A 15,953-nucleotide genomic window follows, 5' to 3' on the forward strand; every position below is an offset into this window, starting at 1 on the left:
AAAACCTAACAATACCTTTTTTCTTTTCACTCCCACATAGAGAAAAGGAAAGAAAACTCATGAGAAGGTAAGAGGTAGAAGTTGGAAACAAGTGGTAATTCAGAAACTATGTGTCAGGCAAGTAAATATCTGCTCTCTCAGAAAAAGAACAATGGATTTGAACCTGCTAAAAGATAAGTAGCACATTTTGTTGACTCTGGTTAAATTTGCCCTTTACTGAAATTTTTTAAAAATCCTAATTTTTGCTTGTGTAAATTTTTAAAAGAAAAATTTATGTAATTTTTGAGTGATATTTATCATGTAATATGTAAGGCTCAGCATAAAGCTATATTTTTCCTTTCTTAGACATTCAGAATGAACATCTGTGTTATAAGGACTCTGAATTTCTGTTATTAGGTTTTGCAAATAGTATATTCTACTGTCATTATTCTATATTTATATCTCTAAGATGTAATTAATAGAAATCTCAAAATAGACATCCATCTAATTGCATTTTCATAAATGGGAAAAATATATGGTTACCATCTTCTAAAGGTATAATATTAGTCTAAATCAGATGATACAATAATTGAATCATTACAAAGGGATGAAACCAATCAGATTAGCATTCTCCATTGGCAAAATGTGGGTAAGGTTAGGATAGAACTTGTAAGAAATTGCAAAAAAGAGCTGTTTTCTGTGTTTGAAAATACATTTTTGTTGCAATTTTTGATGAGAATGAAGTTACCATGCAACTGAGAAAAATAAGCTTCTCAGAGAAATTCTCATCACTTTTTGTGTTTTTTTGTTTGACACATTAAATTCTGTCTCTCCTTTTTCTCATTAGATCTTGAATAGTATGCCAGGTGTCTACAGCCTTTTAGAGAACCTTTTAGAAACTTTTAGAGACTGAATACCCAAACTGCAACTCAAAACTCACTTATTTATAGCAAAGTGCCAATACTGCAATAAAACATAAAAACTGAGGTTTTAGTTTAGAATAAAAGCAACTATTATCCAATGCTTGGCTGTTCAGGAGAGTTGGCTCACATGGCAGGAGTGAGGGCTCTGCATGCCTGTTGTAGCAAGTATACCATAGGTTTGCCCCCTCTGGTCTAGAGAATATACTGTTATATGCCAAAAGATGCCTGTGTAAGGAGCATTAAAGATGGAACAGTAAAGTGGACTTTAAAATTAACTTTCATTTCCCCATTATTTGTTTTCTAAGATTTTTTTTTTTGATGAGGAGAAGTGGCAGAAGAGGAATGAAACTAGACTTAGGGGTTTCTATACTTTCTACTATCAGAATATTTCTTCACAGCTCTCCCACTTACTCAATGAAACACATAAATCCTTATTTCCGAACTCCCTCTCACTTGCTTCTAGACATCATGCTCTAAAGATCCTGTCATGAGTCACGGGAAATTTCTAAGTATTTTCAGGTACAAGCAATTTAGTAATTACTAGTAGAAGACAAAAATGTGTGTAATGGACCAAGTATATTAGAAATAATGGGCTTGGAAATAGTCAAATATATTTTCTTGTTGGTTTTTAAATCAGCCTCATAGTTTTCCCATACACTAAATTCTGCTAACATCTTTCTAAACACCAGTCATAAGTGAAAGAAGAGAACTTTCATATTCACATAGACAAACTTTCGAATATCTTGTCTTAAAATACATAGCCCTGTAGATTTTCTTTCCTTTTCATTACTTAACCTACTGCAATCTTCTCTTCTCCCTACTGGGCATGCAGTTAATTGCATTTTCAAAGATCCTCTTAAACACCCTACCGAAAGGTCTCTTTTTTACTCAGTCTCTTTGAGTTCACTGAGAAAATGACTCTTCTTTCTGAAATCTTTTCCTTTCCTTGTTTTTAGAAATAGCATAATATCCTAATTCTCTTGTTTCTGAATATTCTATAAAAATTTTATCTTTTCCTACCAGCTCCCAAATCTGGTGATGTTGCAACACAGTTCTTGTTCATTGTCCTTTCTTATTATGTTTTATTTTCATACTTAATTAAATCTATTTCTATGGCTAAGTATTTTTGGCCTTAATGTGGGTGAAGCGTATATTTCTTCTCATGTAGTGAGTTCTCTTCTAAGCTCCAAAACAAATGTGTATATATATATATATTTTTTTTCTTATATGTATGCCTGTATATGTGGCTAAAAGGTATATTTAAGATCTCTAGAAAAAGGGTGGATTATTAAGCAAATCACATATAGGCAACTGTTTATTTGAAACACTAATATTAGGCATTTTCCTAAGATACTTTAAGGGAAGTATCAAATTTGCAAAAATAAAACCATAAAAATATCAGAGGCAAATACAGAGGTATATTTACATAATTGTACTATAAGAAAGACTAATCATAGCAACAAAGTCAGAAACCACAAACAAAAGTATTGGTAAACATGATAACATAAAAAATTATGAACAAAAATTCTGAAATCAAAAAGCACCATGAAAAAAACAAAATACCAACATTTAATTGGAAAAGAAAGTGTGTCAATATCCTGAACATGTCCTAATAAAAGAAAGACAAAAGGCAAGTTCATGACTTCCTCTCTGTTTCTCAATCACCAATACAAAATGACTATATATTGTATGATTTCATTTAGAAAGTAAGAAAGCAGAGTGGCTATCTAAAGTTGACATTGGGATTAATTACAAATGAACTCAAGGGAGAATTTTGTAGTTATTAAAATGATTTAAAATTAGATTTTAGTGATGGTGATAGTTGCAAAACTCTAAAACTTACTAAAAATAACTAAATTATACACTTACAATGGATGAATTTTATTATATGTAAATTAAAAATTAATAAAAATGTTAAAATGGCATCAAAACTTTTTTGAAGTCAAAGTATACTTGTCATGGATGAATGGCATAGCTTCATTCTATTATTTGCTGTCTCATTTAGGGGAGCAGCAAGAAGTATTATAAAGATGATCCAGTCTAATTTCCTTTTGCAAATCAGAAAAATTAAAAAACAATGAATTAATGTAAAAGGTGGGGAGGTTGAAGAGATGGCAGGGGGATGGGGAAAAAATAAGAACCAAGATATATCATGTAAAAATACTAGTTACCAATGATGAATATAACTATTGTATACCTAAAATGTACCAATAAACTTAATGAAAAAGAAGAATGAATTAAATGCTTTGCCCAAAAATCACATAATCAGCTAGCAAATGCTAAGACTTTCTACCAGTTGACAGACTATAACCTTATTGTTAATCACATTATATCATACTCTCTTCCATTACAGTGTGTTTATAATGTTCTAATCTAACTTGACTAAAATTCCCATATAATAAAAAATCATTGCTTAACTATAATGTATAGATTGTTATAATAACCAACAATTTTAAGTTCTGGAGATCATTATAGTATATATTTCTTGTAATAATGTGGGAAACTATTTAGGAGGAAGCATTAGAAATAAATCTGCTTCTTCTTAAATGCTTAGTCAAATGTTTTGAAAATGCTAGATTTGAAGTGTAGTAAGATTAAAAACACCTAAGAATGCATTAAATATACAATGGCAATTGTTAAGAAGTGCAGCACATAAAGTACCTTGAGAGCTTCCATCGGACAAACAGATGGATACTTCATCATTTCTGTCATTATCATCTCCTACTTCAGGCCCTGTTTCTTCTCCTGGTGTGAAAGCAGAGAAAGAAGCAGACTCAGGCTGCTCAGAGAAATCAGCAGGACCTCCTCTTGGAGGTGGAACTTCAATGCCCATTAAACGATATTTCCTTCTTCGATTGCCAATCCAAGTCTTTATAAAAGAAATACAAGAGGAAATTTTATAATTATAAAAAACATAGTATCTCTGGCCATTACAATAATAAATGCATGCTACATAAATTATGCTGCAAAAGAACAAAAAGGTACATAAAACAATTTTTCTCTCACTAAGCTAAAATAAAAACTTATTTTTATTTTAAAATAGTTTATTAGCAGGGTAATATTTATCTAAATATTCAGACTTTCAAAAACATGCATACTATTACAGATGGCATTTGTTTATTTTTTGTTTTTTCTAAGGAAAATAATTCATCAAATCTTTCAGAAGAAAAATGAATTAGTTTTTCTTTCAGACAAACTATAGTTCATATCTCATTTCCAATCTTGTTCTTCCTAGATGTTAAGCCCTCTATTAATTTTTTTGGCTCAGTAATTGTCACCTTGTTTATTTAAATACTTCAACATTTTATTCCATTGTATTTAGGACCAATTTTTAAAACATTTTATTTAAGCAATTTTAGAGTCACAGAAAATTTCAAAGTTAGGTCTTGTGTATTGTTCATTTTGTTTCCTCCAACTATCACCTTATTAATTATAGCACAATACCAAAAGCAGGAAATTGGTACTATCCAATGTGTGCATACAGTTCTGTATCTCTCTCTCGCTCTCTCTCTGTTTTTTTTGGTACCGGGTATTGAACTCGGGACCTTGCTCTTGCGAGGCAGGCACCAGAACCACTGAGCTAAATCTCCAGCCCTTCTGTATCTCTTTTTTACACCATACATTTTCCCCTTCTTTCCACTATCCCTAATTCCTGGAAATCACTAAAGTGTTTTCCATCTCTATAGCTGTTTCAAGAATATATGTAAACTAAATTATCCAGTATGAGACGTTTAGAAATTAGCTTTTTCTAACTTAATATTTTTTTGGAGATTCATTCAAGATGTGTTTGTCAATAATGCATTATTGCCAAGTAGTATTTATTTATTGCCAAGTAGTATTTTGTGATATATGTATATGAATGTTTATTTAAGTAGGATATGAATTGTTTTCATTTTTTGACTATTACATAAAAAGTTACTATGAACAGCCATATAAAGGGTTTTGTGCAGAAGTAAGTTTGCATTTTTGTAGGATAAATGTAAAAGTATACAATTTCTGGGTTATATAATTACACGTTAAATTTTATAAGAAAATTCCAAGTTGTTTTCCAGTGGAGCCATGCCATTATACAGTTTTATGAGCCATTCTTCACAATAGAGTTTCTCAGCATTCTTGTCAATATTTAGTATCTATCTATCTATCATCTATCTAATTTAGCTATTGGCATAGGTGTGTAGAATGATGACTTATCAAGTTCTTTTTTTAAAAACAATTCTGCTTTTGCTGAAGATTGAATATAGATAGGGCCTCATGCATGCTTAGCGGGTTTTTTACCACTGAGATGCATCAAGATACTAATTTGATTTTCCTAATTACTGTGATGTTGAACATCTTTCCACATGCTTATCTACCATGCATATAACCCCTTCAGTGAAATATATCTTCATTTTCTAGTTGAAGTGTTTAGTTGAACACACAGGATAGTGTCTTTCGAGAGTTATTTTGTATATGAGTTCTTTTTCAGACATGTGGTTAGCAAATATTTTATCCTAGTCTACAGCTTTACTTTCTGTCCTCTTGTTCTCCTGTAACATAAACCTAACACTGCTTTAAATAAGGTGTATTAATTTAAAACAACAACAAAATGTGGGTTCATTAAAAGAGTAAAGTTGACAAATATCTAGCAAGACTTCCATTTACTGAGCCATGTAGTGCCCAAATAACTGGTAAAACATTATTTTATATGTGTTCATGAGGGTGTTATTGGAACACATTAACATTTAAATAGGTATAGAAAGTAAGAAGATAACCCTTATCAATGTGATTAGGAATCATCCAACCTGATTAAAACCTTAAGTCTTCATGTTGTCTTTACATGAAAAGTTCATGAATATGGAATGCACCATTTTACATTTTTATCCAGTTCAGTTTTTGGACAGTTTTTTTTCCTATACCTGAAACTTAATATCTATTATCTTCTTTACATTTTGTATAGTTTCTAGTTATTTGTTCCAGATCTGATTCTCCCCAAACTCCTTCTTCCACATTTTGACTACTAAATATGCTGAAGATAATTTATTCTCTGTTTCAACCTGACACCCCTAATCATAAAATACCTTGTTTTCAACCATTTTATATGCCCCAAGGGCAAATATTTTATCATTTTGGTCTTCAAATTCCTTATATGCAAATTTAGGGAACTAGTTTATAAATCTATATTTTCCTTGATAATAATTGTCTCTTAATGGTGGTCATATATCTACAGAATAATATTATATCTTTTTAGCCAAAACTTTTATGTATTATTAGCATAAATTATAATGGGCTAGTAAAATGAGGACCCACAGACCCTATAAATTTCTAATTATATTTCTAAAAAAATAATTTAAAACTATACTTCAAATTTTCACTTAAATATATTATTACATATTTCATAAACTATGTATGTTATATACTCAAAGTACACCATTTTGATAGACAAATGTTTATGCATTCCATGCATATCACTAGACATCTACTATGTATCAAGAATTTCAAGCACTTTGGTGCTGGGGATACAATGGTAACCATAACAGACATGATCTATCTTGATGGAACTTGAACTGATCATCTTGTAGTAGTATAAATAATTAACAAGTAGACAAATTATGAATTTTGACCAAGTGTTAAAAAGAGAAAGAGCCAACCATAATATTTAACCAGAATGACATGTTCCAAAGTCTTTTTCAAATTTAATAATAGGAATCATTTGAAGAAGGACAGCATTTAAACTCCTAGGTCTTTCTTTGAAAATTCTGATCCAGCAAGCCTAGGATGGAGGGGTGTGTACTTCTAAGAAGTATCTAAGGAAAGTCTCATGATATGACATACACTAGTGAGGTAGAAATAGAAATGATGTTATACTGGGTGCAAAGAATTCTGGCTTCTAGTGACTAACTGGTTATGTGATCTTGGGCAATCTAATCTCTATTCTGGCTTATTTTATATTTGCCATATATGGTGAGGACACTGAACTCAATCTCTAGGTGCCCAACAACCTTTAATCAATAGCTATAATAAATAAGAGATTTTGTCATGTAAATGAAAAACACTGCTTTACTTAGACACTTCAATTCTAGCCATGGTTATTTAAAAAGAAATACAATCATAAATATAAAAACACATTTCTTTTATATGAAGCATAAGTCTTGCAAAATCCATTTCAAACATTCAATCATGTGTTGTTCATGCAGTATATGACCACAGTAGGTTTTAACATATGTCCACTATAATTCAAAACAGATAGAAAGGTTAGACATTAATTGAAAGTGTGACAAGATATGGGATGAAACTAATTTTCATTAAAGATTTATGGTGCTGATATATTACATATTCACGGGTAACTGAAGATTAGAAACAATAAAAAATTGTCCACGATAAATTGCAAGTTTTTTGGGAGAGCTGCATTTTTTCACCTGACAACTAAAAGAGTTTTGCAACTCAGTAAATATTCAGTTTACTCTTGTTGAATGAATAAATTAGTAAATAATACATATAAACCTAGAAATTATTAAGTTAAGAAAATTTGTACATATAACTAATGATATTCATTAAGATCAAAGGAAAAGTATGCCAAAATTTTTTCCTAGACTTCTTAAAAGTAATAATAGCCCTTCTTTAACCAGTGCGTGTGTTTGCCCCTTTGCTAAAGATCAAATGTGGGGAGACACTGGCCAAAGGAGTCACTGAACCTGAATGCGCTGAGGAAGGAAACTTGGGGAACAAGAGTTCCCATGTTCCTGTAATGCATGGTTAGAGTTTAGACCAGAATCTGCGGGACAGTAGTATGAAGAATTTAGGGCAAGTTACTGTTGATGTTTGCTTTGCCTAATGTGTTCCTTCTAAGATTTCCTGAACTAGGTCAACATGGGTCACATAACAAGCCATCCTATTCCTACCCCCCCCCACAAACTCCTATATAATATGTTACAAAACGCTTTTTCTCTAAATCTTTTTTTTCTTGTATCCTTGAGTTACAAATAAATACTTCCAGAGGTCTCAGCTAGGGACAATTTCTCTGAGGCTCTCTTATGCCCAATAGGCAGCCACTTTGAGATCCCAGTGCTTGAACTAAATCTTGTTTCAGAGTAATTCTTTTCATCTTCTATGCAGCCATGCTCACATACTGTGACAAGTAGCACTCAATGTGGGGCACAAGCTCATGCCTGAGTCAAAGAAAAAATGGGGCAGCACTGTGAGGTATGAAACTGCAAGGCAAAACCTGCAGCTACCACTCAGCATAGAGGACTGGCCTCCCAAAGCCTGAAAAAAACTTAGGACGTCCAACTCTTCATTTTAGTCTCAGTAAGGAAGATAAAGATGGCCACAAAATAACCTGGAACATCCCAGTGATGTTGCAGCCTAAGTCTTTTCAACCCAGAGATCATCATTGTCCAATTGCTTACTGAGTGGGCACAATGTTTCTTTGCACTTTCACTTATCTTTTGTTTTTGTTTTCTCATTTGTGTTACTACCATAAGTGCAACTTTGTCTAAAGAGGAAAAACATTTTAAGCAATACATACAATATCTTATAAAATATCTGGATCCAAAGTTTCAGAGCCTTGGTTTATTGAATTGTTAATTGTCATTCACCAGCACTGTCCCTGGTTCCCATTGGAGGGTAACTTGGACATGGAAAACTGGGAACAATTTGGTTGCAAATTGAAAGAATGCCTCAGCTCAGTAAAGGATGCTCATCTTGTTATACAGCACCTTTGCAGGGTTTCTATTTCCACCACACAAACAAAACAGGCACCAAAGGAGAAAGTGTTTCCCTCTCCACTCCTCCTTTGCCCCCCTCAGGAGCTTCATTTACCCATCCATCTTCCCCTCTCATAGGGGCTCCTCTTAAGGAAGAAATTTAAATATTGCAGAAAGGATTAAGACTTGGCCAAAATGTGGGGATGGGATCTCATAAAGCTCAAGCCTTGTAGTCCTGGAAATGTTATAACTGTAGCAAAGAAAGTTATGTTTAAAAGTTCACAAAAATAATAAATAAGATATTTGTCAAAATTAAAAACAGTTGCCACCAAAAGCCCAGAAATTGGTTCAGACTATATGCGACAAATTAAAATTATAATAACAAGTATAAGATATCATGTTCTCCCCAAAGAAACAATTATCACTATTTTTACAGAGGTTCAAAAATTCCAGAGTTTAACACAAAACCTGCAGCTGCTTAGTTTGAGCTCAACAATTCACTCTTACAAAAGTATCAAATTACAGCCTTTAGCTGCCTCTGGAGTGCAACTGGGATCTAAAGAAGTAAATTCACTTCTTTCACAATCAGGGGGTTACCCAGGAAATTCTGTGCTTGTGTGTAATGGGTTCTGAAAAAGAGTGAGACACACACCACTCCATCTTTGGTTGACCTTCTTCAACTACGTACTCTGTCCACACAGAAGATACAGAACACCTGAGACTTATTTTAAGAAAAGCAAAACTGACACAAACACAAAACTGACACAAAATAAAAAAGACATTTGGAATGACTCAATAACCTTATGCATAAGCCAAAATAAACAATTCGTCTATAAATACCACCTGCTGAATGTAAAAGAATGCTGCTCTCAGAGTACATATAATAACTCCACTAGAGGTTATTACAGAAAAACCTCAGTCACAGGGATCAACCAAAAATAATTAAAAAATGTTCTAAGCCTGGGAAACAAAGGTAGGGGCAAAAAATTCTTCCTGAAATTTTGTCCAGCCAGTCTTTTGGACATAAATATCACTTCCTAGGTTTCAAGAGTCCATTGATACAAAGCTTAGCTGCTTCATGAATTTACCTTTGGCTTTCAATTTAACTTGGGATTTTTATTTAACTGATATGCTTAAAACATTTCTAATTCTTCATAAATTCTTAGACTGAAGTTAAAGAGCTTGTTATCCTTCTGCTTCAATACAGACAAGGTCACTTAATTCATTGGCAGTCAATGGTCGCTTGTTGACAGCCAGTCATATCTACATTGTAACAAGCTGAGCTTTTCTATATGACCAAAGGGGAAGAAGAAAAAAAAGAAAATAAAAGGTAAGCAGCCACAAGCAAATTTGTTGTAGAATGACTATATAGTAAGTAGGACAGAGAGTAAAATATAAAGAAAGCTACATGTATAATGATACATTTTTGATGTAAGAGGATTTTGCATGATGAAGAAAAAGAGAAATAATAAAATTAGAAGTCTCAAGTATGTTGAAAGCAGGTTTGTGGAAGATGCATTTTATAGAAAGAAATATGTATGTTTGCTTGTTGGTTTGGTTGAGCCTAGCCTGTTCCTTTGAAAAGCTTCTTATTGCTCTAGAAAGATTGGGGGTATTGGCCTTGATTCATTAATCACTCTTTCCCAGGTCTCAATTCTCCTCTCCAGTTTAACAGATGCTTTCAGACAAGGGCTATAACTCTCACTTCTGCAATTAATATTAAACATGAGCTTATTTGCATGACTAACAGAGACATTGGTCAATAACAAAACATAAGACAAAGCTGTCTCCTTGGGCAGTTTCAACTTTTTTTTCAATTTTTTTTATAACATCCATTATTTCTGGTTTTATGGTATATTAAATATATTTAAACTCCCAAATGTACAGTTCTTTGAAAATACAAAACTTAAAATAAAATCTCATCAAATTACTGACTTCAAGACTGAAATAATGATGGTAAACTTTAAACTCAAATATCTGGCTTCTGCTTTACTTGTTTTCTGACTATTTATGCTAAAGTATGCATTGCAATCCAACATAGACAGTCAGCCAAAATATACATGTACTTTTTCAAGGCTTACAACACTTAATAATGCTAAAACTTTACAATCCAAGCAATGTCACATAAAATATATCTATATACATATGCATTCTTCTCAAATAGCACTCTATTTAAATATTACAAATTCGGGACTGGGACCTGCTTCCTCCCTCTTGCTCCACCAGCTTGCGACCAAGACAGGCTTGAGACCAAGACAGGATGAGGAGGACCCCCCCACCCCCACCCCGGACACACCCACCCGCCAACAGCTTGGTCAAGCGGGGCCGAGCAGGGCCAAGTGGGGCCAAGCTTTTGCAGCCTGGCTGGGACTTGCCTCCTCCGGTTTGCTCCACCAGCGTGTGACCAAGACAGGGTGAGGCGGACCCACCCCCAGTCACGCCCACCAGCTGACAGTTTGGCCATGCCAGAGCCTCAAACAATAGCCGCCACCACCACCACCACCACCTCCACCGCCTCTGGACTTCTGGCTGTGCAGCTACTTGGTTCCACACTGCAGAGGCACAGGGGGACATAAAACCCATTGTCCTGAGCTGCAGAAGTGAACAACAGAGAGAGGGCCTCTCTCAGGCTCCATGATGAAAACAAGCCCACTGGAAAAGTGAAGAGAATCTCTGCCATAAAGGCACAGCAGACCACCGTGCTTGGTAAGTTGGAGGGATCATCAGCTCCCATTGGAAACTGGAATTTCTTCAGGGGAAAGGCAGCTGAAACCTGCAATTGAACCTTGCAGAGTGCACTTCTGCAGGAGGACAGGGAGCTCAACTTGGGACTTGCAGCCAGAAATCTGCCTGAATCTCACAGGACTGGGACTAGCTTACTCATACTCACTGACTTATAACTGCACAGTGCTGCCCACATTGCCAATTGTGACAGGAGAGACATACCATGAAGGAGGCCCTTCATTTTTAAAGGTGATAGATTAATAACTACCACAAATTGTCAGTCTCTAATGATGAATTTGATGCTATGATGTTGCTGATTGTATCACTTGGGCTAAGATGTTGTGGTTGATATAATCAGTTGTCCTTCCTGGTATGATGAAAATGAGATAGCCTCAGAGCTGTTAGAGACTCAAAACCTAAAGACCAGCTATATCTGGAAGACACCTCGGAGAACCAGTCACTCCATAAGGGTTCTAAATACATCAACAAAGATACTTACAATAAACAACTTCAAAATATCAACCCAGGAACTAAACCAAGAACAGTACCAAAAACAAAAATGAGAAGACATTAAAGCAAATCACAAACTCAGACTTCCATCCCACAAAAGGCAAATTCTGGGGCAAGTGAGGTGGAAAAGTCTGATAATCAAACACCTGAACACCCTGAACTAATAGCACAGGAAGTAACAAAACAGATGAATGAGGCTCTAGAAAAACTCAAAGCAGAAATAATCTCCCAGATAACTACAGAGATGGTGAGCAGAGTGAAGGACATGATTAGAGGCTCTAGAACAGAAACTGATAAAAAAGTATATGACCTCAGAAACATTCTGGAAGCCATGAATGCCCAGCATAAAAAAAAAAAATGGAAACCATGATTGAACAACATAAGAAAGAAATGGAATCCATGAAACAGATTCAAACAGATATTCAGGAGATTAAAAACTAGATTGAAAGCATGCAGAGCAGATTACGAGAATCTGAAGATAGAATATCAGATATAGAAGACAGGATTTCAGTGAAGGACCATGAAAACAGAGATTTCTTAAAAATAGTAAGGGACCATGAGAAATCAATTCAGCAGCTGCTAGATGATGCAAAGAGGAATAACATAAGACTGATAGGAGTCCATGAAAAAACAGGAGAAATTATAATTGAAATAAAAAAACTGTTCACAGAAGTAATAGTAGAAAACTTCCCAGACAGAGGTGGAAAATTGAACATACAGGTAAAGGAGACATGTGGAACTCCACCAAGAAATGATTTAAAAAAATCTACACCTAGACATATAATTATCAAGATCCCAGAAACCCAACAGAAGAACAAAATCCTACAGGTAGTTAGAGAAAAGAAACAAATAAACTAGAAAGGAAAGCCGATCAGAATCACAGCAGACTTCTCAACACAAACTCTCAAATCAAGGAGAGCCTGGAGTCAAGTATTTCAAGCCCTAAAAGAAAATAACTTCCAACCGAGACTGTTGTATCCTGAAAAATTATCTTTCAAAATCAATGGGGAACTTAGATACTTCCATGACAAAGAACACCTGAGAAATGTCATGAACACCAAACCACCACTCCAAACAATTCTAAGCAATATCCTAGAAAAAGGCAATGAAGGTCACAACTCCATGAGGCTCAACAGAGGGAAGCCATCAGGCAAGGTATGAAACTAAAGGGAAAGGGGGGAAAAGAAATAAAAGCCAACAACAGTAAAACATCATGACAAGGAGGAGTCAATATCTATCAATTATAACTGTCAATGTTAATGGCCTCAATTCACCAATCAAAAGAAGTAGACTGACAGAATGGATTAAGAAGCAAAATCCAGCAATATGCTGTATACAAGAAACACACCTAACTCAAAAAGAAATTCATAGACTGAATGTAAAAGGATGCAAAACTGCTCGGCAAGCGACAGGAACTCAGAAAAAAGCAGGGGTAGCAAATTTATTTGCAGACAAAGTAGATTTCAAACCAAAACTAATTAAGAGAGACAAAGATGGTCACTACATAGTTGTGAAGGGAACAATCCAAGAGGAAGAGATGACAATCAAAAATATATACACACCAAATACGAATGCCTCCAACTATACAAAACAAATATTAATGGACATGAAAAACAAAATAAGCACTAATACAATTGTAGTGGGGGACCTCAATACCCCACTATCACAAATAGACAGATCATCTAGACAAAAAATTAACAACAAAATTCAAGAACTGAACCAAGCTATTGAACAAATGGACTTAATAGATGTTTATAGAGTGTTCCATGCCACAAAATCAGAATACACATTCTTTATTTATATATATATATATATATATATATATATATATATATTTATTGGTACATTGTAGGTGTAAAATTCATTTACATTTATCATTGGGTGTTTGTACCAGAACATGATGTATCTTAGTTTTCATTTTTTCTCACATTAGAATACACATTCTTTTCAGTTGCACATGGGTCATTCTACAAATTAGACCACATGCTAGCTATTAGGACATGTCTAAGTCAGTGTACAAGAATTGAAATTACCCCCTGAACATTATCAGACCAGAGTGCAATAAAATCGGAGATCAATAACATGAGAAATGCAAAACTCCCACAAACACATGGAAATTGAATAACACCCTCCTGAACAACCAATGGGTCACAGAGGAAATTAAAGAAGACATTAGACAGTTTCTACAAGTAAATGATAATGCCAGTACAACATACAGGAATCTATGGGACACAATGAAAGCAGTTCTACGCAGGAAATTCATAGCACTGAATGACCATATTAGGCAAACAGAGAGAACTTAGAAAAATAACCTAATGCAGAACCTCAAACTCCTAGAAAAAGAAGAGAATAACAATCCCAAAGCTCACACAAGAGAGGAAATTATAAAGATCAGAGCAGATACCAATGCAATGCAGACTAAGAGAACAATACAAAAAATGAATGAATCAAAGAGTTGGTTTTTTGAAAGAATAAATAAAATCAATAAACCTTTAGCCAATCTTATCAAAAAAAAGGAAAGAAAAGGCTCAAATCCATGCAATTAAGAATGAAAAAGGGGACGTCACAACAGAACTAGCAGAAATCCAGAGGATCATCAATACCTACTTTGAGAACCTGTACTCTAATAAAATGGAAAACAGAGAAGAAATGGACAGGTTCCTAGATACACATGAATTGTCAAAGTTAAATGAAGAAGCTATAGAAATTCTAAACACTCCAATTACAATCAGTGAAATTGAAAATGTAATGAAAAATTTACCAACAAAGAAAAGCCCAGGTCCTGATGGCTTCACTGCTGAATTCTACAAGACATTTAAAGAAGAACTAATGCCATTACTCTTTAAACTCATCAAGGAAATTGAAAAGGGAAGCAAGGCTTCCAAATTCATTCCTGGAAGCAAGTGTGGCTTTGATTCCAAAACCAAGGAAAGACCCAACCCAAAAAGAGAACTACAGGCCAATCTCCCTAATGAACATAGATGCAAAAATCCTCAACAAGACACTGGCAAACAGAATACAGAGGGTCATCAAGAAGATCATGCACCCTGACCAAGTCAAATTTATCCCAGAGATGCAAGCATGGTTCAATATTTGTAAATCAATAAATGTAATACACTATATTAACAGAGTCAAGGACAAAAACCATATGATCATCTAAATAGATGCATAAAAGGCATTTGACAAAATCCAACACCCATTCATGATAAAAACCCAACAGAAAATTGGAATAGAAGGTCTTTATCTCAACCTGATTAAGGCTATCTATGAAAAACCAACAGTCAACATCATACTAAATGGTCAAAAGCTGAAAACTTTCATGCTAAAATCAGGAATAAGGCAAGGATGCCCACTATCACCACTCCTCTTCAATATAGTTCTGGAAACATTAGCCACAGCAATTAGAAAAGAGAAAGAAATAAAAGGAATAAAGACAGGAAAGGAAGAAGTGAAACTGTCATTATTTGCTGATGATATGATACTTTATATAGAAGACCAAAAAAACTCTACCAAAGGACTTCTAAACTTAATTGACAGATTCAGTAGAGTAGCTGGATATAAGGTCAACACTCAAAAAACAATAGCCTTCTCATACACAAATAGCAGACTCACTGAGAGAGAAATTAGGGAAATAATTCCTTTTACAATAGCATCCAAAAAACGGAAATATCTAGGATTCAATCTAACAAAGGAACCAAAAGACCTCTACACTGAAAACTATAGCACCCTGAAAAAGGACATTGAGGAGGATATAAGAAAATGGAAAGACATCCCTTGTTCCTGGGTAGGAAGAATCAATATAGCGAAAATGGCCATACTTCCAAAACTACTATATAGATTTAATCCAATGCTGATTGAAATTACAACAATATACTTCACAGAACTAGAGAAAACACTCCAAAAATTCATTTGGAGCCAAAGAGACCTAGAAGAGCAAAAGCAATTCTGGGCAACAGAGACATGGCTGGGTGTATCACAATACCCAACTTGAAACTATACTACAGAGCTACTGTGATAAAATCAGCATGGTCCTAGCAAAGAAACAGACCCAAGTATCAGTGGAATAGACTAGAAGATGCAGAAACAACTTCAGACATACTCAGATGCCTCATCTTTGACAAAGGATCCAACCACC

General features: G+C 34.4%; 1 protein-coding gene across 7 annotated transcripts in view; it reads right to left on the bottom strand.

Moving 5' to 3' along the window:
- Nucleotides 1–15,953, bottom strand: part of Hdx (highly divergent homeobox) — a 241,788-nt gene that overhangs the window by 41,663 nt on the left and 184,172 nt on the right. For all 7 annotated transcript variants that reach the window (XR_015445582.1, XR_002390573.2, XM_087196636.1 and 4 more), the window contains one exon: nt 3,564–3,771. Coding sequence is in view for 5 of the 7 variants with exons in the window: in XM_087196636.1 (XP_087052762.1) it covers nt 3,564–3,771 (208 nt within the window). In the remaining 2 variants the exon portion in view is untranslated. The remainder of the gene's footprint in view (nt 1–3,563; nt 3,772–15,953) is intronic.

The sequence above is a fragment of the Heterocephalus glaber genome, unplaced genomic scaffold (assembly GCF_053883595.1).
Source record: "Heterocephalus glaber isolate CG9 unplaced genomic scaffold, H.glaber_assembly_v1.0 deba00001613, whole genome shotgun sequence".
Lineage (NCBI taxonomy): Eukaryota > Metazoa > Chordata > Mammalia > Rodentia > Bathyergidae > Heterocephalus > Heterocephalus glaber.